Source organism: Biomphalaria glabrata, chromosome 5 (genome assembly GCF_947242115.1).
Source record: "Biomphalaria glabrata chromosome 5, xgBioGlab47.1, whole genome shotgun sequence".
In the NCBI taxonomy this organism is placed as follows: Eukaryota; Metazoa; Mollusca; class Gastropoda; family Planorbidae; genus Biomphalaria; species Biomphalaria glabrata.
In genome coordinates, this window is record NC_074715.1 from 13,528,179 (window position 1) to 13,547,521 (window position 19,343).

The window sequence follows — 19,343 nt, forward strand, 5'->3', positions numbered from 1 at the left end:
AACTAAAGGGATTTTTCTTTCTGCCTATATTTTTATTTTCTGAAACCCTATATTTTTATTTTCTGAAACCCTATATTTATCTCTCTCTCTTTCTTTTTATATATGTATATTGCGGCATTAGGCAAGAATAAAGGAATACTTATAAGAATTTGTCCTAAATTATGGAATAAGAAATGTGCCTTTATATTTGTGTATAGTAGGCCTATGATTGCATGAATGGTGCTCCTTTGAGTTTACAGTCTAAATGTATATATATCTATAAACCGTTCTGCTTTGTAGGCCCTATTACAGGGGAAGTTGCGCATAACAAGAGGCCTACACTGTCTCAATGTGAGATGGAAAAAACTGACAGCTGCACTGAGGGTATATATATATATGCCTATATAAGACATTCCTTAAAATTATATAGACTTACTTTTTTGAAGTAACGTCTGTATTTTATAAGATAAGATATACTAGAACCATACAGATACAATTTTGGGGCCCTAGGATATATAATTCTTATTCCCAGGCAATGATATTCAGCATCAACGTGGCTCTCGGGCGAAAAAAAGTCGTTAGAGGAGACGATTAGACCAACAAGGAATTAAGCAAAACAAAACCCCCGTTGAGGTGCCTATTATAAGAGCGAGTCCATCGCACTGCGAAGAAGGAAATTAAAGAATCAGCAAACATGCCACTATCCATATATCGTTCCTCAATGGGCCGTTTTTATATGGCAGACACCTTCACTGGTAGGCCTACTGGTACCTAACCCATCGGCCTCACTTCTAAACTGATCGTCTTGGGACACAAGCCTTCGGTAATAGGGAAAAAAAATTTACATCTGCTTGGATCTTTTCCAGACAGAAGTGAAGTTCCGATTAGATGACGGAGGTGTCGAGCTTGTGTGGACCTATAGAGTTCCAAGACTTAACTCTTAGGACAATTACGAAGAAAAGACTCGCATTCTCATTAGTTTTTGAAAAGTCACTTCATCTGTTAAAAGTGTTCTCGATGATTTGGTAGACATCACGTGATTTGTTTAATATTGATGTATGATTGAATGAAAAAGGAATGACTAGGCCTACACCTACTTAAAGTCACTAAAATAATCTTAATTTTATGAAACAATATTAGGTAGGCCTACATCTAATAGGCCTAGGCCTACAGCGTATTTCCTTACAGTTGCATGATGATTAGGCGACATAAAAGATATTATTTAATATTCGGATCATAAATTATCTCAACTCATGAAAAAAAAAAGTTTAGCAAAGTGTTCATCACACAGGTCCGGTAGACTAAGGCTTTGGTATTGTTAGCAAGGTATTGTCCCTCACTCTTTTCTGCAGCTGTGACATGGTGCCCATTGTAAGTGTTTGTTTGTTTGCCTTGGCTATCCTTTTGATGTCTTTATCCAGTAGAACATTGTTGGAAATGATGGAAAGATTACACGGTAGGCCTACAAGAAAATGAGTTTAAAAAAAAAGAGATCCCGGTAATGGGAATGTACGTGCCTTACATTTGCTGAGAACGGCAGAAGACCCAGACAAATGGCTTAAGTTGCGAGTGTCAATTTTGGTTACCACTGAAAATCGCTGAAAGGATGAGAGAGGGTGGTGGTGTTTACAGGATGAATGAAGTAGAAGACAGCTGTGAAGAAATGTAACACATCTTAGACTTTCATATTTTTTTTTTGGTCAAGTCCATAGGTATTGTTATAAAAAAGTTATTTTAGAAATATTTATATTATTGTTAGACTCCACTGGCTCTCCATTTTGGCATCAGTGCATCAATTAACAACGAAATGCTCTTGTACTTTGATGAACTGATACCTCTATGTCTGTCAGGCAGCCTCACGCCCAATGGATTGACTGAACGCTTTAAGCTGTGCAGCATTTTCTCCTCAAAACGTTCAGTTTGTTGACCAAAGGTCTGGAACTTTTTTTTTCACGTTGAGCACAGACAACCCACATCAATATGAACATTAGGACCTTGTTGTTCACAACTATTTAGATTAGTTTGTCATTTCATTCTTATTTATGTTCTAATAGCATTTAGAGCCAACATTATGTTTGTTAACAGTGCGGTTTAAATATTTTATTGTTATTATTACAGATATTAACTATTTTAAAAATGTTTATTAATCTGTTATATAACTTTTCTAAAATGTTTGTGAATGCTATAACTTTTTTTTTTTTTTTTTTTAAATCCTAATGGAAACGTTAACATCTAAGTTTCAAATCTACAGTAAGTACACATATTCTCATTCTGTTAACCAAGATAAATATGAAAACATCATTGTAAGACCTTTTCTTTTTTTTTTTTTACAAAATATTTATTCTAACATTACAAACAAAACTATGTACAATACATTGATGTAAAAGAGAAAACAAATTGCACCACATCTTGCTCCATTGCTTGAGTATACAAACATATTGTATATATAACCATTGACATTGATTGTTACAAGAGTGCTTGACTAATGCTAGTTCACATCCTTAGTGGCAGTGTTGTGCTTAGTGTAAGACTTTTTTCGTGCATACTGTATACAGTGCTCCAGGGAAATAATACACAAAGTTAAACACTGTATGCATGTCCATTTTATTCTATGCTCCAGTAAAAATGAGAAGTTTTACAGTATGTACAGCAACAAACAGCCCATGTGGACAGAGCCAAATCTAAGTAGCAAATCATTTTTGATAACAAGAGTAACATGATGCTATCATTGGAGTCATTTTTATTATCATACATAAGCTATTAATCATAAGTAGTTTCTTCATGGATTGGTTAATAACAAATGCAATACGTCTGAGTATAATATAATGAGTTCTTTTTTTGAATTTTTTTTCATTAAATGAAAAAAAAATAATTTTTGTTTAAAGAAAACATTTTCAACATGATAATATTTCTGATGAGAAATATTTTAAGATAGGAAAATTCCAAGAGCAAGTAGATAAAACTTACAACACTGAAAGAAATTTATGAAAAAAAAAATTAAAATCTTAACCAATAGAGAAAAATAAACTGAAACTGAGTGATGTCAAATAATTCCTGGAAAATTTCTTCAACTAAATTCTAGGTTTTTGAGAACTTCTATTTAAATTTCACCCAGCACATGAATATAGAATAAAACATGATAATGTGAGTATAAAAAAAAACAACATATAATATACCGGAATGCATAAAATGTGACCTATTGACAATTTGTTAGGAGGAGAGGTCATGTTCTATATATGTAGGCACACAGGCACAAGTTGCCCTCTTGTGCTCAATAGGCAATGACTGGGTTTATGTCTATAAGAATGCTGGCTGCCCAAGGCATCCTATGATGCAATATCGACTAAGTTAACTTAAAATTACATTTGACAAATTTTTGTCAGCAATTTTTTTTTACTCTTACCAACCATATTGATAACAAAACAAAATAAAAAAATCTTCCAAATTTTCAATGCTCATCATATTACAATGTACAATTATTGTATTTGGACCTAGTCAGTAATACAAGCAAAGTTGAGAATGTCGTTAAATCTGAAGAAAACATTATGATATTGACAACTTTAATGGTTGATAGCCAATTAGTTTAGAAATGACTTAAATAAGATGCAGACAACTTCTAAAGAGAAATTCTCCAATAATTTATAAGGTATCAGCTGATTGAATGAGAAATGACATTACATGTATACAACATGTAGGGAGGCAGTTATTCAGATAAGAAATTAACTTAAACTTAAGTATTCTGTCTGGTGAAATTATGATATTGAAAATTCAATTACTAGAAAAAGATGACATGTTAATGAGTTTAAGAAATGAATAAAAAAAAAAGACTATAAACACTGTCTAACTTGATCAAGTCTAACTATATCAAGATGACTATCTCCCCACCATAAAAACCAAAATTACTAATAGGTATATCAATGCATACTGCCATGTCATTTGTTTGCTCTGCGGGAAGCTCAGAGCTACTTGCTACTAATTGTTCAATGGTGCTGTCCTGAAGAGTATTCGAAGCCTGAGGTTTGACAGACGTTGATAACTGTTCTAGCTGCTGCCCCAGTTCTGGATATGCTTGCCTACATTTGCACTTCTCAATTTTATGGCCTCGGAAAGTTCCATGGTCCAATAATACAGGTGAGTCTGTTGGATCCTCAGTAGAATGTTTGTGATCTAAGAGAGTGTACGGTGAACAGCCCAACTCATGGCAACTGAGAACTTCATTCTTTTTGTGGGCATCAGAAGACGAGGTGGGTGGATTTCCATAGTGACATAATGCACCTGTAGGCTTGCCACTGTGCTTGATCTCTATGCAACCTTTGTTCAGTCTATCTTTGTTCCTCTGGGGAAGGCACTTTTTTTTATGCAGACCATCAGAACAAGTACAGCTGTCTTTCCCTGAGGGAGGTTCCCTAATTTCTGACATTTGACATAAAAGTATTTGTGAAGCTTGGCGCTGCAAACTAGAAACATACTTTGCTTCACAAGTCTCAGAGAAATCATTCTGCTGTACACATTGTTGATTGTGTCCTACGAAGCCCAAATTGAATGAAGTACACTTTTGTAACAAGCCAAGAATCTTCTGTTTACCTTTCATTGCAATAGACAAAGTCTGATCGAAGTTTTCAATGGAGTGGTCAGAACTCCCATCAACTGTGCTGCAATCTGAATCCTCACAGTGCTGAGATATATCATGGCTATTATGCAGTGAATCAGTGGAGACCTGTGACAATACGGTATCTGCATCCTGTGAAATGACATGGTCGGTCTCCTTCTGTAGGATGAAGTAAGGCTGATCAGTTCTTAAGCTACAGATGATATGCATGAGGTAGAGTTCCATGTATTGTCACAAGTCTGAGAAACGTCCAGGGTCCTCCCTGTAGTGGGATGGCACAACAAACAAGTTTTTGTCCAAATCATTTCTCCACTCAAAGCTTGTGAACGTAACTTTAGCAGTGATGGTTGGGAAAACTGGAATTTCTGTAATATCAAAATAAGCTTATGTAAAATTTAAAGACAATGTTCGGTTTCTTTATTCACAGTGTAAGATATAATAGCAAACATTAAATATTACCCAGTAGTACCCCTAAGATTGCATGCATCATGAACAAGCCTAATTTGGCCTTTATTCACCTCAAAGAAACCACAAAGCTTTCACTAAGAAAGATCATTAAATGTGCTTTTGAACACATTGCATTCCATATGCATGTCAGTAACTAGCACTGTTATAATCTAAGCAGCAATATATTGTCGTAAATACCTGAGATTTTACAGTGAAAAATATAGTTTCCCTACATTAAACTTTTAAATCTATGTACTTTAACATTCAAGTTTATTGTTAATATTGTTTTGACAAGTGTATGTTGTCACTTGAGTTACCATTGTGTATTATGTTAATTGTCATTGCCTACAAAAAGATTTTTATTCCAACAATAGTGTTGATTTATTTTACTGGTGATTGTTTCCTTTTATAAATCTACAGAATGAATGAAAGTGAGGGTAGTTTTTGTTTATCAATCTTCTATGGAAATTACTCTAAAAATTTGACTTTTTTTTTGGTACCTGTATATTAGATATTTTTGAGCTAAAATTAATATTATTTTAAGTGACAACTCAATTTGCATTTAATCATAAAATGGATGAAAAAAAAAAGCATTGTAACTGAGTTTTTAGACAAAAGGAAATCACCATTTAAAAAAACATGAAAGAAAGTAAGTTACCAATTCTAACAGGAAAGCCAGGTGGCAATTTAGAAGTCATAAAGTCTCTCAATTTTTGAAACTGCTTGAAAGGGGCCACAACTTCGAGTACATCAAGTAAACTGGAAAAATGAGACATTTTGTAAGTTACACATTGTAATAGGAATACTTTAAATATTTTTGCACAAATATGTTCGCAAATATAATACAGAGAAACACATTATGCTCATTTACTTTGAACTATTTTATATGACTTTTTGAAATAGAAGAGAACTACTTACACTTCAACAGTCATCGGAAAAGTATCACTCTGAAATCACAGAAACCAAGTAACCATTAGTAGTTTTAAATGTCTTTTTTTTTGGTTTGACCATATTATTGCAAAGGAATAAAGTAAATCGTCAAAGTGGAAGATACAAAATACAACTATATCTACAAATGTTTTCTCAAAATTGTAATAAAGATTGTGAAAATCTAACCTGAGATTAAAAAAAATAAAAAATCAACAAATATTTCAAGCCATTAATGTAACTGAATTTTGTAAAAATGTACTAATACATATATAGTCCCACCAAATGAAACCATCACAGTATAGTGGCATATCTGTTCCCATTAAAATGTGATGCAGATGATAAAACAACAATTTGAATTTTTAACTGAGTGAAACACAGTATGTAGTATGAACAAGCTCCCCTGTTTCTAGTAACATAAGAAATACAACGCTAGAAGCACTAAATCATATGAACTTTGAATCCTTCTGTCTTCCCTTTTATCTTCCACAAGGTACTCAAAGGCCAAAGAAAATTAAAGCAGTTTCTTAGTATTTCAATATTCATAACCTATTCTTGGAGTGTCAGCAAGCATTGTCATAACCTATAAAAACATTCAAATAACGCTTCCACTGAAAGCAATATGGAGTTTCCTTGTACATATATATGTACAGCAATAGGACCCCACGATGACCTGCTATAAAAAAAAAACGCAAGCAAAAATTTATGGACATATTAAAAGGTCTTTGGGACTCGCAAAGACCTTCCTTCAGGAAACAATCCAGGAAAAAGAAGAGGAGGCAGACAGAGAAAGCCATGGGAAGACAACATAAAAGAATGGACAGGCCTGGCATGGAAAGAGGTTCTATCTAAGGCAAAATACAGAAAGGAATGGAGAAAGAGGGTCGACAGATCTTGCATAGTGCCCCAATGCTCCAACAGACTAAGGGATATGTGAAGGCATAAGTACATATGTAAGCACAATAAAAATATATGAACAATAATAAAAATGAAAAAGAAGCAATCCTGCAAGAAGAAAGAAATTCGCTACTAATAATGTAATAAATACTAAAAAAACAACATTTAAATAAAATAAAAAAAAAAAGACTTGGAAATAAACACAGAAATATGGTAGAAAGATGTTGATCTATTGAGGCTTTGTCTGAAACTGACATTTTTACATAAATTATAAGCGTAATTTATTTTGCAACTGTAAGATATAGGACACAAATATAAAATTAATAAAATTGTTAACAATAAAAAGTAAAACTACGTTAAAAGTCAGATACCAACCATAGCTACTGTAGCCTTAAAAGCCTTTGAGCTTTCTTTAGAAATCCACTGACGTCCCAAACAAGGTGGATTTCCTGCTGGTGCTGTGATGTAGTCCGTCCAACCAAACCTAATTGGTTCTGGAGGCTGTAATGATCTGCGTCTCTCTAGCTGTTGTTGCAAAATACAAACCAATTATTTTATATCCATTTAGTTATAAAAAATAACAACATTAGGATATTGTTAAAAAGGAAGGCAGACAATGTAAATATGAAATAAGAAAAAAGGGAAAATACTCCGTTGGTTGCTTCTGCACCATCCCAAGAGCCTTTGCTAAAGCTTTCCATAATAGCTTTGTTCTTCTGAATGTCTTCAGTTGATAAATGTTCCCGCCTAAAAAAACAAAAATTAGGATTAAATAAATAAATATTGTTTAAAGACAAGCTAAACTATTATTATCTAGCCACTTTAAATGGATGCTGATAGGTAAAACAAGAAAACAATCAACTTCTTAATTAATGTCAACTTTTTTTGAAGGGGGAAGATTAAAAGCTAAGACTGATCAAAGTCATTAGTAGATGAGCTCTCACCTCTTTTTGGATTCCAGTATTAAATTGTTGACACCATAAAAATCTGACTTGTAGTCCCCTACTAGTTCCTGGATACAAAGTAAAGACAAATGCTATAGAAAGTGAAGAGCAACAAAAATTATTGGGGATTTCCCCTAAACCAAAGGATCTTTCTGAAAACCTTAAAGACCACTGGTCTCAGCCCTAACAAAAAAAATATTTATTTTTAGATTTAAGCAAAATTATAACAATTATAAAACAGCACTAGAACTTAGGTTAAATGATAGACATGCTCCCCTTTAAAACTTTGTGATCTATATGGCAGATGACGTAAAGGATATCTCTTTTTGTGGCCCACAGTTAACGACCAACCATCTTACTTTTCCCCAACTATTGTCAAGTACCCATTAGAGCTTGGTGGAGTCAGAGGCGCCCAAAGATCCCAAACTTAAAATCCCAGTCTTCACCCAGCCAAAGTAAAATATATCTATATTTTGTTTAATGTATGTAATTAAAATAAAATTTATTTCTCTAGAACTTCATTATTATTGAACTAAATCCCATAAAAAATTATAAAGTCAATAGCGAAATTATGTATATATAAAAAAAAATCCTACAGATTTATCTTCTCGAAATAGCCATCCACTTTGTGCTCTGGTGAAAGTAATTTTCTTGGTTGACATCTGAGCTGCAACTATATCACTACTCATTAAAATATCAACTTCCTCTTCTAATTCTAATTCACTGTCCTGAAAATAAAACAGCAAATTAGACAAATGTATTTTAGATAGTCAATTAACATTGCATAAATGTATTGTAATTAGTCTAGATATGATAGCATCATCTGCTATTTCATAGTTAAAGATGTTTGGTAATGCACAAATTGTAAGACAAATTTCCTTACGGATAATAAAGATTATTATTATTATTATTATTATTAAGATGATGCCCTTTGAAATAAAAAGGAAACAATTATATTTATACGATTATTTACAAAAGCGAGGATGTTATTTCTTTTTCCAAATGTTAATTTCTTTTTTAAAATATATTTGTAAAAAATATATTATTATTATGCACACAGAAGACAAATAGTTTTCAAGTCACACTTCGTTAAAAAAAGGCAGTTGTTAAGCTAGAGACGCTACACTTAATAACTATAAACGACACCAACACTATAACGCCATATTCAACAGTCCATTTATTTACACACCCTAATATTACTGGGTTACACACAACACTGTGATATCAACTTTCTTACCAAGGGGGATAACTCTACATACTAATAACAAACACATACACATAAACACAATGTTAACATTAATTACAATTTCTTTTTTTTCTTTCTTTCATTCTTTCTTTCATTCATTCAAGTCTTCCTCTCTTTCTCTTTTTTATTGCATTTTGAAGGCTAAGTAAAACTGAGCATAGGCCCTATATGCTACATAACGAAACAAAAATAGATGATAGTACCTCTGACTACCTCAAATTATAAAAGAATACATTGTAAGTGTCCTTGTCTACTATATACAATTCAATCTTCTCAAACATCAAGGAGAATGTGTAGAGTGAGAATAGAGAAAAAAAAAATGGCAACTTTAAAAAAGAAATGTAGCACTGTCTGGTATGTTCAGAGTTGCCTTAGCATCAGGCATACATTCAATAAAACTTGTACAGCAAAATATTAACTAATCAAAATAATAAATTTTATGTATGCATAATGTAATAGTGTATGCTACGAACATCAATGACATACAATAAAATGACATGATATTAGACCTGCACATGTAAATGGATAGATTTGAGCAGTAGATGTCAAATGGTAAGAGGAGTATTCTGGAGAGCAATAACTTAATTGTATTACGTCTTCTGACAGTGTGTGTTCATTAAAGAAATAGATCAAAATTTGAACAAAATGAAAACAAAAGAACAGGTATCAGACAAACGTAAGCAAAGTACTAGTGTGAAGCGAAAATAAAACCAAGAACAAGTATCATAACAATGAGAGCAAAATAATATGGGACATAATGTTCCACAATATACAAATAATTCTTAATAAGAAACCCCCAGATTTCAGCCAGTCTTCTTTATGTGCCCGTCTCAACTGATCAGCATTCATATTTGGTATCTGGTAATGCAGGGCCTTGTTCACTCATCACTGCGATTCGTGTACCTTCGTATTTGGTCAAGCATTGGCTGTAAGTTGAAGACTATCTAAATGTCAAACTGTGCACATAGAATGGAGTCAAATGGGTTGTCGACATAGGGTTGATAAGACTAGGAATAGAATAAAATGTCCTGAGGATGGGGGGGGGGGGGGTAAACACTAGATATGGAGCCATACAGCCTAAGAATGTAGGGCTCAAAAGACATCATAAATGGAGTCAATTGTTCTGAGGGTGTTATGGTGGTAAGCTGTCCCACCAAAAGACTTGTACTGTCAGACGTCACCTTGTTTCTTCACTAGTTCTGTATTCTCTGATGGTAACATTGGTGTTAACAGTGACAAGTGTAGATAGCATCTTTCTGTTGGTGGTGTAGGCATTCACCATAAATACATAGTCTCATACGCCCAGGTTTAAAAAAAAAACGTTCTTCCCACACAAAGAAGATTAAATGTAGTGGGGTAAAGAAATGTTGACAATGCTCTGCAGTCTGATCAATATAGTGGGGTCACAAGACTGGGGGGGGGGGGAAAGAACTGTTAACAATCTGCTCTGTTGCAGTGCTGTTTTCAAACTTGATGCACATCGTATGAATCAAGAGTGACTCAATGGCGATACGAGAAAGTAATGCCAGTTGTTAAAGAAAAACAAAAACAATGTCTCTATACACAGCAAACTTGTGTCTAGAGCAGATAGATTCACATTGTCTCAGACTAACACACAGATGTTTCCTTCTGGTCGCTAGATTAAAGGTCACTAAGTCAAATATTCTGCCTAATATTTCGACACAGGTGTGTTCACTTTGTTTTTTCAGTGACAGGAACTGAAAATAGTCTCCACACACACACAGTCAGCTACAGTATGATTATAATTCTCTCTGACCGTGACCTTGAAGAAGTATTGTCCAAACTATACTAGCAGCTCTACTACACATGTGTAACTTCAAAATTTGTGCACATTCAAGAAGCAGGCCAGCCTTGAATTTCTCCACCACTGTCAATCATAAAAAAAAATTCATCGCTCTACTGGAGCGTGCACTGCCCTCATAACCTCGTTGTGAAATCTTTCTCTCTGTGGTCTCCAGTAAACAGACAAGTTCCCTTTTCGTCCTCTACAACTTTGAGCGTCTCTGTCAGATTCTCCCAGCTGTCTGGACATTTAGACAAAAGATGTCTATATGACCCACAAGATAAGCATCTCAAAACATTTCCATCACGACCTAATGGGTTTAAACCTTTCTTTCTTGGTTGAGAGAACTGATCTCGAGCAATGTGTCTGACTTGACCTTCACCTCTAAAGTGACTTCTACCTTCATGTAGTCTACTTCCATGATGTTCCACTTTCGGCTTGCTGGTAGATTTCAACTGCTCTTTATCTCGTCTTTCAAAGCTCTTGAAATTTTCACGTCTGCTGTGGTTCAACTGTTGTTCACCTCGTCTTCCCAAACTGCTCAACGGTTCATGTTTCTTGAAGTTTTCACGTCTGCTGTGGTTCAACTGTTGTTCACCTCGTCTTCCCAAACTGCTAAACGGTTCATGTTTCTTGAAGTTTTCACGTCTGCTGTGGTTCAACTGTTGTTCACCTAGTCTTCCAAAACTGCTCAACGGTTCATGTTTCTTATAGCCAGCCGCCAATAAAGCCTCCTCATTCTCAGACAAACACCTTGGCTCAAGTTTGATACAGGCATCGAACTCTTTCCCTTTATTTATTTCTCCTTTGAACTTTCTAAGAGATGCCTTTGCTTCTTCATACAGCTTCTCCCGATTAGCAAAGTTCATACCTGTCAGAACTAGCATCTTCTCAGTTTGCGTAATTCTTGCCTTTCTGAGCAGTTTGAAAGCCAGAATCTCAGGTAACATTTTCATTCGTTTCTGTTCTAATCTCCTATACTTTGTGTCAAACTCTGAGATATAATCATGTATGGATTGATTTTCCCTTTGCCTGAAGTTTTCAAAATCATCAAATTTATCAATACTGTCTGCCAGGTCGTCTTTAGCCAAGTTCTTGTCAAGAAACTTCAACAGATTCTCGAAGCCTTCCTGACACTTGAGCTCCGACAGCTCTAATTGCTCAAATACCTTCTCTCTTATCCTTGACTCACTGCCTTGTGGTAATAAAAGGGCTACGGCTATCGCTCTTTTCTCTTTCTTTAGCTCCGTGATTTCATTCCATGCTAGCAGTTCTTTCTTATATAATTCATAAGACATATCATTCAAAAAGGATGGAATCTCTATTCTTGTAGCCATCATCACTTTAAATAGGATCAACTAAGTAAATACGTTTACTTACAGGCTCTGCTACCACTTGTTAAGCTAGAGACGCTACACTTAATAACTATAAACGACACCAACACTATAACGCCATATTCAACAGTCCATTTATTTACACACCCTAATATTACTGGGTTACACACAACACTGTGATATCAACTTTCTTACCAAGGGGGATAACTCTACATACTAATAACAAACACATACACATAAACACAATGTTAACAGCAGTCTCATTGTGTGCTGGCTTCGTTAGTCGTTTTGATGGTTCCACGTTTAAACCCTGCCCGCTGCCATCCCCCATCATCCTGTAGGAGATTTGGGCTAGGATGTAATTATCTTTAACTCAGAAGGAACATCCGAAACATTTAATTACAAAAATAAAATTCTTAAAAACTTCAATAATAATAACATGTATTTCTAACAATTTATGAAATCAATTAACTTTTATTTTTTTTATAATAAAAAAAAAACATGCAATATTAGGGAAGCATCAGGTTCATTTATAATTAATACCTAAATTGCAAATACTTTTAAAACTGATTTAATTTTATATTCCTCTTTACTTCTGGATCAAAAACAAAAATGAACAAAGAGGCTACCCTTAAACTTTTAAACGAAAATTGGTTCTAACTTTCCGTGGAAGGGAGACCATATATCTAACACTCTCAGTGTATCTTCAGTTTACCTCATATGTTACTCTTTGGTAAACTTCAGCTTTGTTAATCTAACACTCTCAGTGTATCTTCAGTTACCTCATATCTTACTCTTTGGTAAACTTCAGCTTTGTTATCTAACACTCTCACTATATCTTCAGTTACCTCATATCTTACTCTCTGGTAAACTTCAGCTTTGTTATCTAGCACAGTGAGACTTTGTCTTGGTTTAGCATCACCGTTGAATAAGAATGTTATATCCCCTCTCTCCCAGCGCATCTCTGTGAAATCCACCAACGTAGTGTCCAACCTGAGAACAAAGTTTTAATTTTAATCCAATTACAAAAAAATGTTATATATTAATGTATTTACGGTTGTTGGCAATGCAATTTGAGCATCATGCTTGACTACATTCAAGAAGAACATTAAGACCTACCTATTCAAAATTAGTTTAGATTACTTTTGTCATTGTAACTCTTGTGCTTATGTCTGTTATTAATGATAGCCTCTTTAGCCTACATTACGTTTACACATTAAATTATTATATATTAATTAATCACATCAATAAATAGCCTCAACATGCTCTACTAATTTTTGTTAAGTTTCAAACACATTTATGTTAATAAACAATACTAAACATCACTAAAGAAACTAAAGAAGTCTTCCACAATATTTCATTAGCTAAGTCCATCTCCAATAAAAAATTAGACAAGAATGATTAGTCATGGAAAAAAAAAGATCTACTTGTAAATCTTCAAGAGTTGTAATGACTTAAAGAAATAAGTTTGATTGTATTCAATGTCAAATTTGAATTTTTCTCAGGAACTTAGAAATGAGAATCAACCTTTTTGATTTACCTAATTTTTGAACCCTTTTTACGTATTTTACAAATGTCTGAAGGTAGAATTCTGGAGACTAGAGGCACTGAAAAAAAAAAAAAAAAAAACACGTTAAAAAAACAGAAGAGATACCCGGTATTAGATTTATACGTAATTATATTAAACTTTACCTTTGTGGCAGAAAACACACACATGGTAAAAAACTGTGCAGAAAGGCCAAGATTGGGGCAAAAAAGAGCTGCTGGGCTAAAACAATTTAAAATCCTCTCTACAAGTTTTTAATCAAGACCTTCAGATTAGCAGGGTAAATGCTATACACTAGGTCTAATACCCCCCTGCCCAGTTTTCAGTGAAAAGCTTAATCTCTTTGATAAGTTTGTTAAGCTGTTTCTAAAATTATTTCTGACATAGAGGGAAAAAAAAAGAAAACCTAGAAACCAATGACTCGGAAAACCATCAAACTAAATATTCTGGCCTAATTATCTCGTATCCATTGCACATGGGAAAGGGGGGGGGGGGGGGGGGGGAAAGGGGGAGACTCTAAATCACATTCTAAAATCCAGAATAAAGATTCTACTCATCACCTGGATTCAAACTAGTGGCTATCTGCTTAACTGCCACCAAGTAATGTCTCGGGATGGAGCAGTAATATCTGTACATTGTGATTACAGCTTCATGTAAAAACCTACCCCAGCTTTGAAAATCCCACTTTAGTTCTAGGTCAAAGTCGCCAATATCTTTAAGAGCTTGAACCAACATTGGCCGCCTCTCTTCTAAAGTTTCCCTTGACTGTTGTTTCAGCTTGCGCAGGACAGAAAGAACTGTAAAAAGTAGAAAAAGAGTAACTCAGTTTTACATAACTTAATTCTATTTCATGTTCCTGGATATTATATTTTTAACCAATTTCCTTGGTACTTTAAACCAATTTCCTTAGTATTTTAAACCAATTTTCTTAGTCCTATCAGATTCATAAACCCCATATATACTTTGTTCCCAGATAACCATGGAAAGTTTTGACTTTCATGCACTGAATTGTGAAAATGTGTTTTACTTGCCAAATAGAAATACTCATGGTCTGTTTCACAGAGACTGAGAATCACTGCAGTAACAAACATGCAAAACTATCTCTACATTTTAGGCCTAGCAATAATCTTAACAACATTTCATTAAATATTACTTGTCTGTCTGTCTCCATAACTAATGGCTTCTGCTAAAGGTGTCCAGCCAAGGGCATTTTTTATTTTGACAGGTGCATGATGAGCCAGCAGTAAATGAATGCACTCTAGTAGAAAAAGAAAAGAAAAAAATTATAATGTGATTTCATCTTTAAATTAAAAAAAAAAAGGAAAAAACAGCTTTCACTTTAATTTTACAAACTTCTGAAGATTGGGGATCATTTATTTTAAACATAAAAAAAAAAATTTCCCCTTTCAGACTTTGCAATCTATAGGACAGATGATGTAAAGGTCATTTGTTTCTGTAGCCTATGGTTAAGGAGGGTGTCATGTGGCCAGCACAACGACCAACTGCCTTTACTTTTCCCTAACTAGTGTCAGGTACCCATTAGAGCTGGGTGGACTCAGAGGCGCCCAAAGATCCCAAAATTAAAAATCCCAGTCTTCACCAGGATTTGAACCCGGGACCCCCAGTTTGAAAGCCAAGTGCTTTACCACTCAGCCACCGTACTTCCATTTTAAACATATACGCGAAAAGAAATAATGCTTGGTTGGCACTGACAGAAAATTAACTTTCTAATGAAAACAATCAGATGTAATAATGAAGTACCTTTGTGACCCAACATGACTGCAATGTGGAGTGGTGTATTACCTGTAAGAAGGAAACACATAAATAACAAAAACTTTACTAATAATATCATTATATTTTTGTAATGACCTGCAATGTATTATATATACTATGTGAAGCAATTACTATAAATATCTGTGATTGGTGTGCAACACCTGACTATATTTTCATAACTACATATCTATTTAGGTATTAATTTATTAGTACCCAAAGGTGGCTTAGTGCATGAAGCAATTACTATAAATATCTGTGATTGGTGTGCAACACCTGACTATATTTCCATAACTACATTTTTATTTAGGTATTAATTTATTAATACCCAAAGGTGGCTTAGTGCACAGATTCCTTTTTTTGTTTGTTTGTTTACATTTTTTTAGAGTGTTTTTGATTCGCCAATGAGAATGCAGCACAATTTCAACAGATTCAAAATTATAAGGCATCTTAAACTCTTTCTCTTCATGGAAAAACATACATAGGCCCTGGTTAAGCTCTATAGTATGAGCTTGTTTATACTTATTTCACTGAATGTACTATAAATATGAGGATGCAGTAAAAAAAAAATTTTTTTCTGGAAGTAAAGTAATCAATAAGTCAGCAGCGAATGAATATGATTGATAGAGTTATTTAAATACTCATTGAGTCTATTAGTTAGGAAATATATATAATTTTGAGAAAGTTATTCTTTCAGTGCTTGAGAACTTAATTGAACCACTTCCACATGACGTCTAAGAAAAATACTGAATGTCAAATGGCAAGACAAAATACCAGATACTGAAGTCCTTCGAAGAGCGAGTCTGCAAAGCATCCACACAATCCTAATGCAGTCCCAGCTGCGATGGGCAGGACACGTCTGCAGAATGGAAGACCGCCACATCCCTAGACTACTCTTGTATCGACAACTAAGCAAAGGAAAGCGATCGCAAGGTGGTCAAAGAAAGCGCTTCAGGGACACTCTCAAAGCTTCTCTGAAGGCGTTCAGCAAAGACCCAGCCACCTGGGAGACAGAGGAACATGACAGAGCATCATGGCGTCGCGCTGTAAAAACTGGCCCACAGGTTGCTGAGGAAAAGAGAACAATGCTGGCAGAAGAAAAACGCCAGAGAAGAAAAGCTAGGCCAATGACACTAACTCCAGCTGGTATAACCTGCCCAGAGGGCAGCTGAACATTTCGGGCTCACATAGGTCTCACCAGCCACATGAGGAGGCATAAAACCTCAGTGTAAAGCCCTCAGCTCCATGGATGACAAAGTGGTCATCATCAAACCATGATGGACGAACAATATTTAATTGAAGAATTTAAATAAGTCTGTTAGTGAGGGAGTCAATAACTCTGTGAGGCGATGAAATGATTCAAATGTTGAGTAGTGAGTTTATTTTAAAAAACTTTCATCCTTTTTTTTGTTTCTTCTGTTACAAAAAAAAACAATATCAGTAATTAAAAAAAACAACCATTAATTGTAGTTTAATATTCTTTTATATCAATAAGTGAGAAGTCATTAAGTGCATGAGTATATAAATGTTTAAATCTGTCTGACTTTTAAATAGGTCTAACACTAATCATTGTGAGAAAATTATTCAGCAATAAAAAATTGTGTAAAGGAAAGTTAACCCAGCCCATTTAGTTAATTAGGGTGTGTCCTAAACTGCTTGGATGAAGACTTGAAAAAAAAAAAAAAAACAATACATAAAAACTTGAGCTGGTAGTATTTGTTGAGGATTCTCTCACCATTCCATCAAAAGAGACTGAACTTTTTCACCTCAGATTTAGTTTTAATTTAGATATATGGGGATATACTACAACATATGTTACCCCTTAGTTTAATGGCTGAGAAGTTTCTAGATCTAGTGTCACAAAACACACAAATATAAAGTAAATTTTGCAGTTTTACTATACCCCAGTGAATGAGAGACTGACCATGGGTATCACACGAATAGAAGGAAGGGGATATATTATATAAAGTGTGTAATGAATTTGATTTAGAGAATGTGGAGATTTTAAGTTAACATTAGGGTTTCAAATAGTTTGCCAGTGATCCAACCCCTAGACACCCTCGCATCACCCAGAGGTGGTTTGTGGCATCAAGATTTTATTTCATTTTTTTCCTTCCTTGGTCAAATCATTATGTAGAGATAAAAATTCAAATTTAAAAAATGACATCAGCTTGGTTTAGAAGATTTAGTTTTAAACAACGTAGTTAGGTTTTATTAGCATATGATGTATCAAATTTTAAAATTATAATCCCTATCTAGACAAGTAGATATTTAAGGGCATCAATGGTCTCTAGACCCATCTAGGTTTCTAGATCTAGACTCTACACAATGACAACCACAACTGACACAATGTTATGGAACATATGTGTGTGTTTCCTAAATAATGAATTGGGGGGGGGGGGGGGGGGTAGAGGTTTTTTTTTGGTCATGTGGAATGATGAAACTTTGAATTTTCTGTCATGACATATGTTAAGTAGTCATGTGGGTGAGATATGAATGGGCGACGACCTAGAGATGTGATTTATGAAAGAGTAAAGACCTGTTTTTGTAGTGAGAATTTGTTGAAAATATCATTTAAAAATTTCATATATATTAAGTCTATTATTAAATCTAGACTAGATTTATATCTCATCTCAAGTTGAATCTGTGTATATTGGAATAAAATTTATATATTGAGAACTCTTGTTCACAAAAGAAGTTTGTTTAAAAGTAATTTAAAGTTCATTCCACTACAACATAATACGCCTCCATCAGTTTAGTTGTACTAGCCATTTGTATTGGTGCAACAATCCAACACCCAAGACAATCAATTAATCACCTTCTTCACAATCAGTAGACTCTTACTCTTAGTCACTCAAAGTGTCTTAGAACTAGATTTTACTAGATCCATATCTACTAATATCTAGTCTAGACTAGAGATCTAGATCTAGATTCATAAGTATAAAGCATTATAAATTATGATAAATAAATGAACCAATGAATGAATGATGATAAAGAATGTAGAACCTAGATCTAAATCTAATCATTCTAATCTCTACTCAGTCAGAGTCCCTAGATCTAGATAGATTACTCATTACTCTAGATCTAGAATCTAGCTAGATTTCTAGATCTAGGAATCTAGAATCTAGACTGTGCCTTAGCATCTCTTTAATATCTAATCTAATTCTAAAATCTAAAACATTGTTTTGAATGAATCATTCTTTTCTTATTAAGTTATTTCTTTATTCTTTCACTTTCGTCTCCTTTTACTTTTATTATTGTTTTCATTGGCGACATTGGAATTCAATTTGACATTTGAATTTCAATTCAACTTGATGATTCAATGATTTTATTTTAGGCTTATACTATTTTACTTAGATCTATATAATATACTATATACTTATACTAGTTATACTAGATCTAGAATATTTAATTTAATATTGATATATATATATATATTAATAAAATTATTATTAAATATTCTTAAGTAAATAAGTTATAGATCTACTTCGACGACTTCGTTATTAGATTCTATATTAAGATAGTAAGTCTTAGTCTTTACGACTTTACTTGAATACTTGTCTAAAAATGTCTTGGTAGTCAAGTTCAAGTTGGTATAGACTAGAATTCTAGATCTCCTTATCTTATCTATTAATATTGGACGCTTACTGAAACAAAGGGTAGTATTCTAGATATAGAAAACATACCGTGAATATCCTTCTGTGATACATCACAAGTTCGTATAAGTTTTGAAACGCTTTTAACATCATTCTTGAAAACACTTTGGTGCAAAGGGAACTCCAACGTAGCCATTTTTATTTACAAAATGAGTTGACAATCACTGAACTATAAAATTTAATA

The 19,343-nt window shown here is 33.9% G+C and overlaps 1 protein-coding gene across 1 annotated transcript; it reads right to left on the reverse strand.

Annotated features, from left to right (window-relative positions):
- Positions 1 to 4,780: 4,780 nt before the first annotated feature.
- On the reverse strand, positions 4,781 to 19,320 carry LOC106062256 (ankyrin repeat domain-containing protein 13C-like). The gene is made up of 13 exons (XM_056030187.1): positions 19,190 to 19,320; positions 15,495 to 15,536; positions 14,887 to 14,991; positions 14,399 to 14,530; positions 13,728 to 13,794; positions 13,036 to 13,180; positions 8,400 to 8,531; positions 7,804 to 7,871; positions 7,510 to 7,606; positions 7,235 to 7,384; positions 5,954 to 5,982; positions 5,694 to 5,794; positions 4,781 to 4,953 (listed from the first exon to the last, which is right to left on the reverse strand). Exons 1-13 carry the CDS (start codon positions 19,293 to 19,295, stop codon positions 4,820 to 4,822), a joined length of 1,308 nt encoding a protein of 435 aa, XP_055886162.1. The 5' UTR covers positions 19,296 to 19,320; the 3' UTR covers positions 4,781 to 4,819.
- Between the last annotated feature and the right edge of the window lie 23 nt (positions 19,321 to 19,343).